Consider the following 12380-nt stretch of genomic DNA (forward strand, 5'->3'; position numbering starts at 1 on the left):
CACGAAAACTTAGACAACATCTGATCATAGCACACAACAGATGGTTCACCTTTCAGAGACTGCCAAAACATGAAACTCTGAACATTTAAAGTAAAAACACAGCATATAACACATTACTCTTGCCTGCTTTGCCTCTTCTGTGCACTAAGAGGGTTAAGCTATTATTTCTCTTTTGCAGGTCAACTTCAATACATTAACTGGAAGTCACTCACCCATGTGCCATGCACCTAAGCTTCTAGAAATCTTCACCTAAAGGATCCTAAAATTCATCTCCACTTGCACATTAAAAAGCATCGTTTGCAAAGTGAACTAATGGGACACACCCTGGCACTAGGATATATCTCAGAGCACTTTCACATCCTACAAGCAAATGCCAGGACTAGAAATCACTTAAAATTTATTGAGGACAAGAAAGCACAAGTAAAGAAACATATGCATTAAGAGAAGTTACAACCAAGAGTTAGGATGTGCCTCCTTCAGCCTCAATTTTGAGGAGTCAGTTAATAAGTGTACAGGTCTTAGTCTACTCAGACGTACAGCTAAGGAGTGACTTTTTAGAACAAGGAATTCAGACTTTATCAAAACAGCACCAATAACTGTGTTCATTACACCAACAGCTACCACAGCATGCATCTGTACAAACCTTTCAGGCAGTTGTCCACAGCTGGTCATGAATAAAAAGGCATGTAAATTTTTCTCCTCTTTTATTACAATGAAGTTTATAACAGTACAGAAAAGTCACATGACCTTAGTGGGTCAGTTTACTTAAACCCTGGAACAGGAGGAACTCTGAATACATTAAATATTGTTACAAGTTCAGACTTTAATGTACAAGTAGTTGGGAACAGTTACAGCCCTCACCAAACTATGTTGGGGACATAAGTCCAACAGCACTTGAAGTGCTGTGAAGGCATCATTTCACAAAGAGCAACGTAACATTACAGAACTTGCCTTTAAGGTGGTATGTTCATGTAATTCCAGCGCCTTCACAATTTAACGAACCATATTTACTATACTTCACTTCTAAAAACCTAGATGAAACATGAAAAAGAAGCCATACAGTATAAATTGCAACATCAGGAAAAGTTCCTGTTATTATTCCAAATAATTTTTCCCATGTAAAATAAAATGTCCAACAGCTCCTTGCATGTGGGAAGATACTTATTTTTTTTAAGAGTCACAATGAAGCCTTAATTGACGGAAGCTCGGCTATATTAACAGCACAAGATGAGAAAAGGTTTAATCTCCAAACCTATTAGAGTGTGAGTAGGAGCATCAGTAGCGGCCACCTTGCGACATTACGGGCGGTCTCATTCCCATGGGAGGGCGAGGAGGTCCACTCTGGTACGGGGGCACCATCGGAGGTCCCTGACCGTATGGAGGCATTGCCCCAGGAAGGTATCCTGGCATGCCCTGGTGATGAGCACCATACTGACCTATAAACAGAATAGTTCAGATGCAAAGAAAAATTTTTAAATTTTTTTTTTTAATAGTGAGAAGTGTATTTTGTGAAAAGTTTCACCCCTCCCTGCTACCATAGGCAACTTCATGAATCTTTCCAAAAATAGGAAGCTGGGAAACATATGATTACCATGAGGTGGCATGGGAGGTCTCATTCCTTGCTGCTGTGGAGGAATTCCTGGCTGTGGTGGCATCATACCTCCAATTGGTCCAACCGGTGGATTACCCAGGGCAGCCTGGCCTGGTCGAGGAAGGTTGCGCTAGTATTTGGGCAACTGTGCCCTTCTCTCTTCCTAAAAGCAGGAGAGACAACCACAACACATCGTGTTAGAACTCACCGAAAGCAAACAGAGGTGCAAAAAAGCAGATTACTAAACTATTTTAACTACCTTACAAATTCAAAGACTACTAATAACATTACCCAGCAGCAGTAGGATTTGCCCCCCTTTCTGCAGACTTTCTTCCTTAATACAGACCAATCTGAGTATTCTGAATGGAACTCAAATCCTCCCTTTCCCCCAACTGAATAAAGCCTTTTTCTCTTAAAAACACACACCTAAAGATCTCTGAACTGTAATTAATGTTCATTTGTTTTATCCATAAATTCCGTATTTCTAACTGCTGTAATAGCACCAAAACAACTTCAAACTGTTCAGTCTTTTGTTCTACACAAAAGTCCAAATGCAGTAGAAGTCCAAATTGTATTTTGGATTGAGAAATTTCCCACCACCACCAAAGCTAAGGCTTAGACTGCAGCACTGCCAATATGCCAATCATAACTCAGTTACATTTTTTCTGCACGGTCTGCACTCTCACCATTACTAAAATACACATAATGCAGAGCACAGATGAAATTCCATTCACCCTGCCATATCATCACAAATCGCATTTTTCAGTAAGACAATGAAAACATGTTACTTACCAGTGATATATCCTCATCTGGATGGATCAACTTACTGGTTGCACTGGTTGTTGTGAGGGTAGCAGGCTTACTTGTGATAGATGTAGCTGGTTTAGCTGCAGTGCTGTTTGTTGTGCTAGTGGTTGAGGCTGTAGACTGTGTGTAAGCCGGGAATGTTGGTTTGGGGGGTTCCGTTGTTGTCGCAGGTGTAGAATTCAAAGGTTTGAAATCAGTACCAACTGGCCCTGGCACAGCTGCTGCAGCCTGTGAAACACACAGACAGGTCAGTGTTTATTTCTCAAATAAAGTTTTCATTCAAGAAAACTTAAATGACGACTGTTAGACCTCTGAAACGTTCCAGTGAGATATATGATTATACAAGCTTGACAAAAGTAAAGTTCAGCCTTTTGCATACTAGAGCAACTGAAACCAAGACAAAATAAACCCCAGTATGTACACATATACACACACACACAGGAAAGTCTAAAATCTGCAGGTCAAAAGCCACCACAACAAAGGAACAACAAAGAAAAAAACACCCTATACTTTATCTCAAACACCGAATTTGGCAAATATGTAAATCTTTCCTGAATCACTATTTTTAGGAGCCTCTAAGCATAGATTTATTATTAGTCTTTCACTAAATTAACATGTTTCAGCAACCATTAGTTTAGAGTACAGCTCAAAGTGCTAGTATTCATTAAAATTAGGTATTTAAGAAATATTTTAATCAAATATTTAAGAAAGCTCTATTGTGTCAGGGCTTTAAGTGCTCTCTCTATAAACACAATGTAGTAATTTCACAAAGTACTATGCCTATCCACAGAACTTGAATCTTATTTGTAAATGAAGAATCAATGGAAGCAGGTAAGAGGTCCACTAGAGATTCCAACATTTCATGTCTCCTACTCCTTTGTTACAAACACCCAGTAAAAGTCTGTTTTGCAAAGCTGTATCTGAAGACACAGCAATCTCCAAAGCAAACCCTAGTTATGAGGGAATTATTTTGTTTCTAGTCACTGGATATTTACAACTATCTGAACGTCTCAATCAAAAAAAAAAATTAACATTTTGCACATAACACAAATTTAAAATCCCCTACATTATGATGTAACATTAAACAGCATAAACTAAAAAGCCTTCACCATGCATCAAGCTAACCACTGCCCACTAAAATGCATTTAACTGCTTTCATGCTCTTTTAACCCTTTAGAACCAGGATGTTACATTTCATTCTTTCACACTAAGAAAAATTGAGCACTTCGACATGCTTATTTCTGGTAAGATGCAACTCATAATCAAGGACTCTGTAGTTTTACCAGCTAAACATAATCAGGAATATAATAAAAATTATCTGAAGATGTCTAGTCAATTTTAGATTTTACAGAATGGTCCAAAGGGTTAAGTTGCAAAGCAATTTGTTTTAAACTGTGACTTCCTGCGTACTTGTGCTGTGCTAGGAAACAGAGCGTTAGAAGATGCTGAGAGACTTTCTGAATTGGAGGAAGCTGCACTTGAGCTTGTGACAGGTGTCCCCATCTGTAGCATAAAAGAAAGGAAACAGTGAAAAGTCTCCAAACAAATGGGTGGAAAGTATCCAGATGAAAGGATTTCTTATACTAAGCCCTTTCTTATGAAAGGACTGTATTTTTGTAAACATGTATCGTCCCCGCAGAAGCCCAAAATGCAAACAGTAAATTACAAAGGCCTCTGTAACATACTTGAAAGCAAGTAAGAACTCCAGGGCCCATAAAAAAGTGCATTCAAAGGGAAGAGGTCACAAGCCACTATCAATTCCCCACTTCCCCCCACAAAACACTGAAATTAACTTTTCACTACACTGACTTACTCCTAAACTTTTTGAAGTAAGAAACCTCCTATCTCAGGCAATGTTTAACCAGTTTAACACAACTACAGAACAAATTCGTCCGTTTATCAGTAGAGAGCCCATTATGAGCGAGAACAAGTCATGCAAAGATTTTTAACTTGGAAAGGCAGAGTTCTATGCAATCAGACTCCTGTAGCTAACACAGCTTTTCACCCACCCAAAGTTCCCTTAACAAGCACACAATTAAAGGCCTTTAAGAGTGTTTCGCCTACTCCTTTCTTCCCCACTGCTTATAGAACTTCTGTCTGGTTTCAGAGCTGCTTTAGGACAAACAAAAGAATATTTTAAAATTCATTCAAGCACTACACTGAATTAAACATCAACCCAAGCAAAAACCTGAACCAGTCATTTCTCAGACCTCCTCAATAATAAATAGGCACTATTGACACAGTGGCAATTAGAAGAACATGACAAAGATTCCAGGCTCTGGGATACCTTACCTGCCCTGCGCTTGGGAACAGTGGTTTGGTAACTGGAGGCTGTGGAGTTGGTGCTGTTGCAGCAGGAGCTGGAGGCCGGTTCAGAATGCCCGGGGCTGTAACAGGCTGTGCTTGTGTCATTGGAGGCATGCCAGGCCGAGGCCCAACAGGAGGGGGCATCCCTACAAACCACAAACAACGGGCGGCGGATCAGGCTCCAGGAAGCACCAATATTCCTTTAGACAATCCCACTCCCATGTTCCTTAGAACAAAGTTTCCCACTACAAGATGTATTTTTAAGGCAACAGTAAAATAAAACATGACAAAGGGTAATGCCAGCAGTCAACAGTCAACGGCTATGCACAGGCAGTAACCTCTAACACTTCAGAACAATGCTGGATTAAGTTGATTTTTACTAAAGCTGCAATAATGAAGTTTATGCTCTCAATAAACCAACACAATTCATGCAGTAACTGTTTCTGCCACACTGCAGGTATGCTGCCAAGAGCACGGATGATACTGTTACAAAATCTGAGAGACTGAATTGTTTCTGAACAGCAGCAGAAGTGCGAGCGAGCCACTGCCAGCTTTACTGGGGTCAGCAGTAAAGTGCACTGGGACATCTCACAGTGTCACCACAACACCTGCACTGGGTGTGTGTGGAGCTCTAGGAGAGGGTCAGTGGCAAGTTAACAGCTCCCATGGGTTCCATCAAGCAAACCAGTTACTGGTCAGTGGAACACCCAGGGAACTCAGGGCTACTTAAGAGCTGCCCAAGCCCAAAAACATCTTTTCTAGCTATGGTAAGAGACCAAAACGTCAGTTAAGTTTCTTCACACTGCAGGCTCATTAGCTGGGTAACCATTCCACTCAGCTATTCCCCACTTTGCACATTTTTAGTCATTACTGTTTTCCAACCGCAGCCACAAACATTAATTTAAAAAAAAGGGATGGAGACCAGGCAACACAACAGTGTGAGAAAATGCAATAAATCAAAGAAACAGTATTTTGTTTTTTACTTTAATAATGGTATAAAGGTAAAATAATTATTTATAATCAGAAGCTATGAATCAACCACCTCTGCACACAGTGGCTTCTGTGGCAGTCCAACCACATGAAGGTGGTGGGTGGTGGCATAAGTCTGTATATTCATTACATAAATTCTAAATCTTAGCAGAAAGAAATAAATATAATTAAACTCTCACCATAGTACGAGTTCGACAACCCTGACCTACCTGGTGGCATACCAGGCATAAGAGGTGGGATTCCAGGCCCAGGAGGCATCATTCCACCCATTGGCATCATCCTATTGAAAAGAAAATGAGCACTGGTATGAACACACATGATCAAGTTTTAAGACAATTGGCACATCCCTGTATTAGACAAAAAATAATGGTAAATAATTTCAAGAAGCTCTCAAGAGAGGGAATTCCAAACCAGCTCCACAAGAATAAAACCAAAACATAACCCAGCACCCAAAACCCCAAACACTTATTTGAACTTTAATTTCTCAAGATCTCACTGTCTCTAATATGAGATTTCCAGAACTAGTGTCTCTTGAAATCTCTGTCAAGACTACAAGCTGCAGCTGAGTGTTCCAAGAACCTGATCTCAGTACATTCATGGAGTGTGAATGTAGGAAAACCAGCTAGCTCCAATCACACCACAATCACTGGATATCTGCTACTACTCCTCTCTGACACTGACTGGCAGATAACCCAGAGCTGCAGAACTATCCAAAAAACATTGACAAAAGCAGAGCAGAGATCGCAGGGCAAGAAAGATTCCAGAATTTCAAATACAGAAAACAATCCATATACTAATGATAAAGTGGGATTTTGGTTTTTTAATATGAGACATCCTCATTGTAACATATTTTTTCTCCACATTAAAAAGAAACCATTTGGTTTCTCTTCCTAAATGAATATGTTTGAGCCCTTTACAGGGAACAAACAAGTGTAGCTTAATTTTGCTTAATTTTTTGCAGACATTCAAAAACGGATTAGGGAAACAAAATAAAAGAATGTTTATTACTTTAGTGAGCAAGATCAGCTGATCTGCAGCACTCCAGTACAAACCAAAATCCCACTAAGAAGCAGTTTCTGTTTGTATGACAGTTAAGACACCTTCACCACTGCTGTTTTCAGATCAAATGCCATGAACAAGTGAGCATTCTTTCTGGCAAGTCTGATTTCTGCTCTCAACTCATCTATCACTGCAGAGGCAGCAATGACTGGGAACACACACAGACCCATCGTCCCTTTTTTGGTTGGAGAAGGCAAGGTCAGTCTTGCCACCCAGCAGACACCAAAACAAGTGCTGGGTGCTCACTGCCTGCTGCTCCAGAATGACTTCTGAGAAACTGCAGATAGTGCTAGAACTGGTGTCACACCAACACCAAAGTTGCTTTGTCTCTCCTAATTCTTTGGTCATGGTTAAACAAAATTTAATCAGGTTAAGAAAGCAAAACTTTAGATTAGACAAAAGCATAATGCAACATCATCCTCTCCCCCCAAAATGAAATGCAGTGAAATTCTGGCAAATTAATTTGTGTTTTTACAGGTGACATAACATACACCTGAAGTTAACAGGGAATTTAATGAGGACTAAGTGTCTGACAACCTGATTAAATTCTGTTGAGTTTCCACCCAGAAAAGCTAAATTTCTGATCAACATCCACACCATGTTGGACTATGATGTGATTTTTCAATTCAAAGGCTGTTAAATCAATATTTATGTCTCAGAAGTCAAGGAGCTTTCCCCTCAGTTAACTTAAAAGTTTAGATTAAACTGAGTTCCTGCAGAATGTCCTGCAGTGTGAAGGATCAAGCACATGGAGCTGCTCAAGCTCTGGTTCAAGAGAGGCTTTAAGTCTCTAAGGGTCTGCTTGGTTTATATTTTGTAGAATGCATTTCACATACAGTATTGTAATATTCATTTAGATAAAACATAAAACCTTCACATATTATACAGTAACAAAACCTAACTAGACACCTTCCCCAAATTCTTAGGCAATATTCAAAGGTTTTCAGTAAAACAATTTCTAGCTTATCAAAAACATGACATAAAATGGCATAATGAATGTACCTAGAATTACATTAATGAGATGCTTACATGTTTCCACCACAAAATGACTGCATGTATTTTCTCTGTTGATGTAATCTGTGAAAATTTATGACAAAATCAAAAATCTAACTGTGAATTTCCAAACACATTGTGATAGGGTATGGTGTCAACCCCGTAACAAGCATAAAAACCAACATCTTTTGCCCAAAACACAAGAAAAATATAAACAACCCAGTACTTTTTTTCCTGTTATGTTGATGACTGATAACCAGATGCACAACATACGTGCAATACACAAGGGAATAGTGGCTCACAGAAGGCTCTAAACCAACACAACAAAATTTTGTATTAATATATTACTACTTAATAACTATTAAATCAGGAGAAAGGCAAGATACTTTATACATAAACCCAGTTTGGCCATATTTAACGTGTTGGTTTACAGCCATCCAGTTCTTTGGCTAGTCTTAAATATTTAAGTTACAGAGTTCACAATTCCCTATTGTACATTCTTTTAATTAGCTTTACTTTTTCTATGAGTTTAAAATGCACAGTATGAACATGTAATATTAAGTCTTTCTTGCTACTCACCCAGGTGGCATTCCAGGCATAACTGGAGGCATTCCAGGCATCATAGGTGGAACACCTGCCATTAATGGGGGTATACCTTAAAAGAAAAATAAATTGTCAACAACTCTGATAACATACAGTAGCAAGCAAGTGTCATCTGATAAGTTTACACTGGATAAATGCTTTACAGCAAGTCCTAAAAAACTGGGTTCTGAAATAATACTGCTTACAAACAGTGCAATATAAGCACTATCTGCAAATTTGACTTTGATTGATTGTCCTCAGCCCTGCAAGACTGTGAATTTCCTTAGTGGTCTCCAAAGAAGACATCTTACTACAAGAGACCATGCTTCACTCACTGATCAAACTCTTTCCTCACTGCACCTGTGGCCTGCATACACAGGTATAGAACGGCCTGTTCTGTGTTAGAAGTCTCCAGATGCACAGAGCTCTGCCCTGTTTCCAAACCCTGGGATAAACAGTATGAACAAGCATCACTGCTAGAATTCTGTTTGAAGCACTAACCTGCCTTACAAGCACAACCTTCAATCTACATGCCAGCATCAGGTATCTGAATCTAGTCCACCAAGGAAGATGTGCTCATGCACAGAGGAGGGAAGAAAATGAGAAAATGAACAAACTGCTCATGAGCACCTCCCAGAACTATTCTGTGACCCCAGTGATAAAAGGGCAGATTAGCACTCAAGCATACAGGCAGCAATTCGTGTTTCTGTGAGGTTTTCAGCAATGACCTACCAGAACACACCCACTCACCTGGAGGCATCCCTGGTGCACCTGGCACAGGAGGCAAACCTGGCTGTGCCATTGGGGGAATGTACCCCTGCTGTGGCTGAACTTGCTGGGGTTGAAATGAAGTTGAAGCTGCAGATTCATCATCTTCATACTCATCAGAATCATCCTGTTGTTTCTTTTTCTGGCTCTCTGCAGACATTACAACGCATACAGTCAAATTGAACACAAATTATATTCCATAAAATTAACTAACAGTAAAATTCAAACTTTGCCAGTGTTCAAAAAGTCACAGAAATACAAAGAAAGAATGCTGTGTGAGCCCACCTGCAGCCACAAATAAAGGGAAGGAACGTGACTCACACTGAACATACAGAGGGATCTGCCCTTGTATCAATATCATGCTGTCCTGCATAAACCAAAGCAGTTCAACCAAAGGCTTGAACAGCAAAGAAACTGAAGCATTTGGGAATCACCAGGACAGTTTTACCTCTAGCCTTTCCTCCCCTTACCCTCACAAACAAATGACCATGTCCATATTCGTTAGGTAATTGTAGTAGCTGCTCTGGCAGCAGCTACTTCTGAACAGGAAAGGAAAAATCCCTCCCACGTGGCTGGCAAATGCCTGGAGCTGCTGTCAGAGAAGGAATTAAATCCCACCCTCACTGAGTGCCACAGCTGAGTAAGGAACACACCAGGGAAATGACAACCAGCCACATTCCACCTTACCCTGAGTTTTTTGTTCAAGTAACCTCCTCCGTTCCTCCATGTCTTTTTCTGGAATGCCTTCCATTCCATAGATTTCCAGTTCAATGTCTGTTCTTCCGGGAATAGCATTTGGAACAGCATCTATTGTTTCTTTATGTACCTAAAGAAAAAAAAAAGCCAAATAAAACCTGCTGACCACATTTCAGGGTAAATTCTCTGTGCTCTTCAGGCAGTTTGAAGACAGAAAAGGAACCCCCTTAATGGGACTAATCTCTCTGGCCAAGCATTTTCTTGATCTGTGCCTCCTAATCTCTGGTAACTACCATTACCCCTAAAACCAGCTTACATTAACTTAGAAAAACTGAGACAGCACAATTCCTTCACTCCTACAAAACACTCCTGAGCAAGATCTCTGCTGCACAGTGGCCATTTGACTGCTGACACAGCAGGACTCCTGTGCTGCAAAGAGGCCATTGCTGTCTTTTTCTCACCCATTTTACAGACTCTGGAAGCCCCTAACCCCCATCTTCAGGACACTTAAATTTCAGATACTGTAAAGAAAAGCTCACGTAAATCTAAAACTCCTTACCTGCATGCAGTGTATAGCTAAACCAGGTCCTGTATAGAGTTTCTTATGACATATATGGCATTTAAAGTGCTTTGCTTTTTGATGCTGTATAAGGATTTTCTCATCATCAAAGTCCCTATTACAGTACCTATTGAAGACTGTTAAGGAAACATTTAATACTGGAAGTGACCTTTTAGATAGGACTAAGGTAATGAGCATCAGTGTGATTTTTCTGAAGCAAAAGAAAGGCACAAGAAGCATCTCTGAGCATTCAAAGGGTGACAAATATTTAATGGATGTCTGAAAACAAACACCCTCATCCAGTCCAGCACACCCCTCTTTACACAGGTACAGAAGTGGGAAGGTGTCTGCACACAATCAGAATCATCATCTGATTCCATATTGCTTGACTCGTGGTTTTCAAGTCCTACCTATTTTTCTCTTCAGGGGTGTGAATGCTGCTACAGCATTAAAGGAGAAACAGGCTTGAAATCAGCAAAAGGGAAATTACGCAAATCACTCAGAAATGCCTCTTTAATCAATCACCAGTAATGAACAATCATAAAAGAGAACAAAGGTTTTAGTTTAAAATTCCCTTCCTCTTCCAGTTATCCAGCGATCAATTTTTATGACACAGCATAATTTGCTGCAGTAAATGAAGAATTCTTCGCTTTTAAAAAGAAATATTTTAAGCAAAGAACTGTTTGGACGTCTACGTAACACCAGAGGCAAACTGCATTTCCTTTCTGTGGGCCAGCATTGATATTTCAGCAAACACTCCACACATTTCCCTAGGTGAGAAAAATACACATTATCTATTTATTATTAAGAAAATGTTAACATTGCTAACACACTGTGTCTCTTGCTTCCACCAAAACGTGAAATAATGTCTAAAACAATCACAGATGCCTCCCAAGACAAAATGGTAAAATACCTCGGAGCACCTTTTAAGCTTCTTTATTAAGCAATTCTAGAGAACAGAAACGTAAGAGAGAGGGTAGATTTATAATCACTCCAAAAGTGAGTACATTCTGAAGGAGCGCTCAAATAAAAATTCACCAGTATTTCTGGATACTGAACAATTAAACCTGATCATGATGCAGCAATTATAAACTGAAAGCTCCCCCCGTCACGAAGAAAAAAAAAAAAGCTTTAAAAATTCTCTTTTAACCACATCCCACCTCATTCCGTGAATAAACGTATTTATCAGTAGCAGGATTTTCTCCCTTTAACATTCTCCCTCACAAGGGATAAAGACAATTCTCCATTTCCCGCTGCCCCGGCTTTAAGGATCGGGCGGGAGGCCGCGGCCTCGGCGAGAGCGATAGGAGCGGGCCGGAGGCCGTGAGGGGGGTGGGGAGCACAGGAAGGCCACGGACTGAGCCCCATCCCGAGGAGCACAGGGCTGGAACAGGGCCAAGCACCGCGACAAACTGTAAGGAGCGTGCGGAGAAGGGCTGAGCCCCATCTCGGTACGAGACGGAACGGGACCGAGCCCCGACCGCGCCAGGCCGCGCCGCTACCCTCCCCCACCCAGCTCTCTGCATCCGCCGCGTCCCACACAGAAGGATACCAGCACCAAGGCTTCAGCTGCTTCTTCTTCTTACGGCCCATGGCGGCGTCACCCCGACCTACAAGGCAGGAGAGCCGAGCGTTCCCTCAGAACGGCAGCGACCGCGCGGCCGCCCCGGACCGAGCGAGAGGCACAAAATGGCGGCCGAGCTCCCTCAGGCGCCGCTGCGGCCTCCGAACTCCCAGAACGCACCGCGCCAGCAGGGCGGGCGGCGCCCACGTGACGCGCTCGCGGTCGCCCCCGCCGGGCTGTCCCGTGACGCCTCACGGCGCCGCCGCCATTTTGCCCAGTCGGGGCTGTAAAGGCTCTGCCTGCGGCCCTGAGCGTGTCACGGGAACAGTCATGGAGTGGTTTGGGCTGGGAGGGTCCTTAAAGCCCATCTTGTTCCACCTCTCTGCCATGGGCAGAGACACCTTCCACTAGACCCGGTTGCTCAAAGCCCTGTCCAACCTGACCTTGAACACTTCCAGAGATGG

At 41.5% G+C, this 12380-nt stretch overlaps 1 protein-coding gene across 1 annotated transcript; it reads right to left on the bottom strand.

Moving 5' to 3' along the window:
• Positions 1-683: 683 nt before the first annotated feature.
• On the bottom strand, positions 684-12087 carry ZNF207 (zinc finger protein 207). Its single transcript, XM_058038558.1, has 11 exons — positions 11905-12087; positions 10353-10479; positions 9785-9923; positions 9080-9247; positions 8327-8402; positions 5875-5975; positions 4691-4851; positions 3809-3901; positions 2384-2626; positions 1592-1754; positions 684-1436 (listed from the first exon to the last, which is right to left on the bottom strand). The coding sequence occupies exons 1-10, from the start codon at positions 11943-11945 to the stop codon at positions 1722-1724; spliced, it is 1182 nt and encodes a 393-aa protein (XP_057894541.1). The 5' UTR covers positions 11946-12087; the 3' UTR covers positions 684-1436; positions 1592-1721.
• Positions 12088-12380: the final 293 nt, after the last annotated feature.

This window comes from Melospiza georgiana, chromosome 21, assembly GCF_028018845.1.
Source record: "Melospiza georgiana isolate bMelGeo1 chromosome 21, bMelGeo1.pri, whole genome shotgun sequence".
Classification (NCBI taxonomy): Eukaryota; Metazoa; Chordata; class Aves; order Passeriformes; family Passerellidae; genus Melospiza; species Melospiza georgiana.

What these genes read in the sequence shown, in the direction of transcription:
- ZNF207 (XM_058038558.1), bottom strand. Translation starts at nt 11,945, where the DNA reads ATGGGCCGTAAGAAGAAGAAGCAGCTGAAGCCTTGGTGCTG. An exon ending in ATGCCTGGAATGCCACCTGG is followed by an intron (nt 5,976 to 8,326) that starts GTGAGTAGCAAG and finishes TCTTTTCAATAG; the next exon opens with GATGATGCCAATGGGTGGAA. An exon ending in TGTTTCCTAGCACAGCACAA is followed by an intron (nt 2,627 to 3,808) that starts GTACGCAGGAAG and finishes TGTGTTTCACAG; the next exon opens with GCTGCAGCAGCTGTGCCAGG.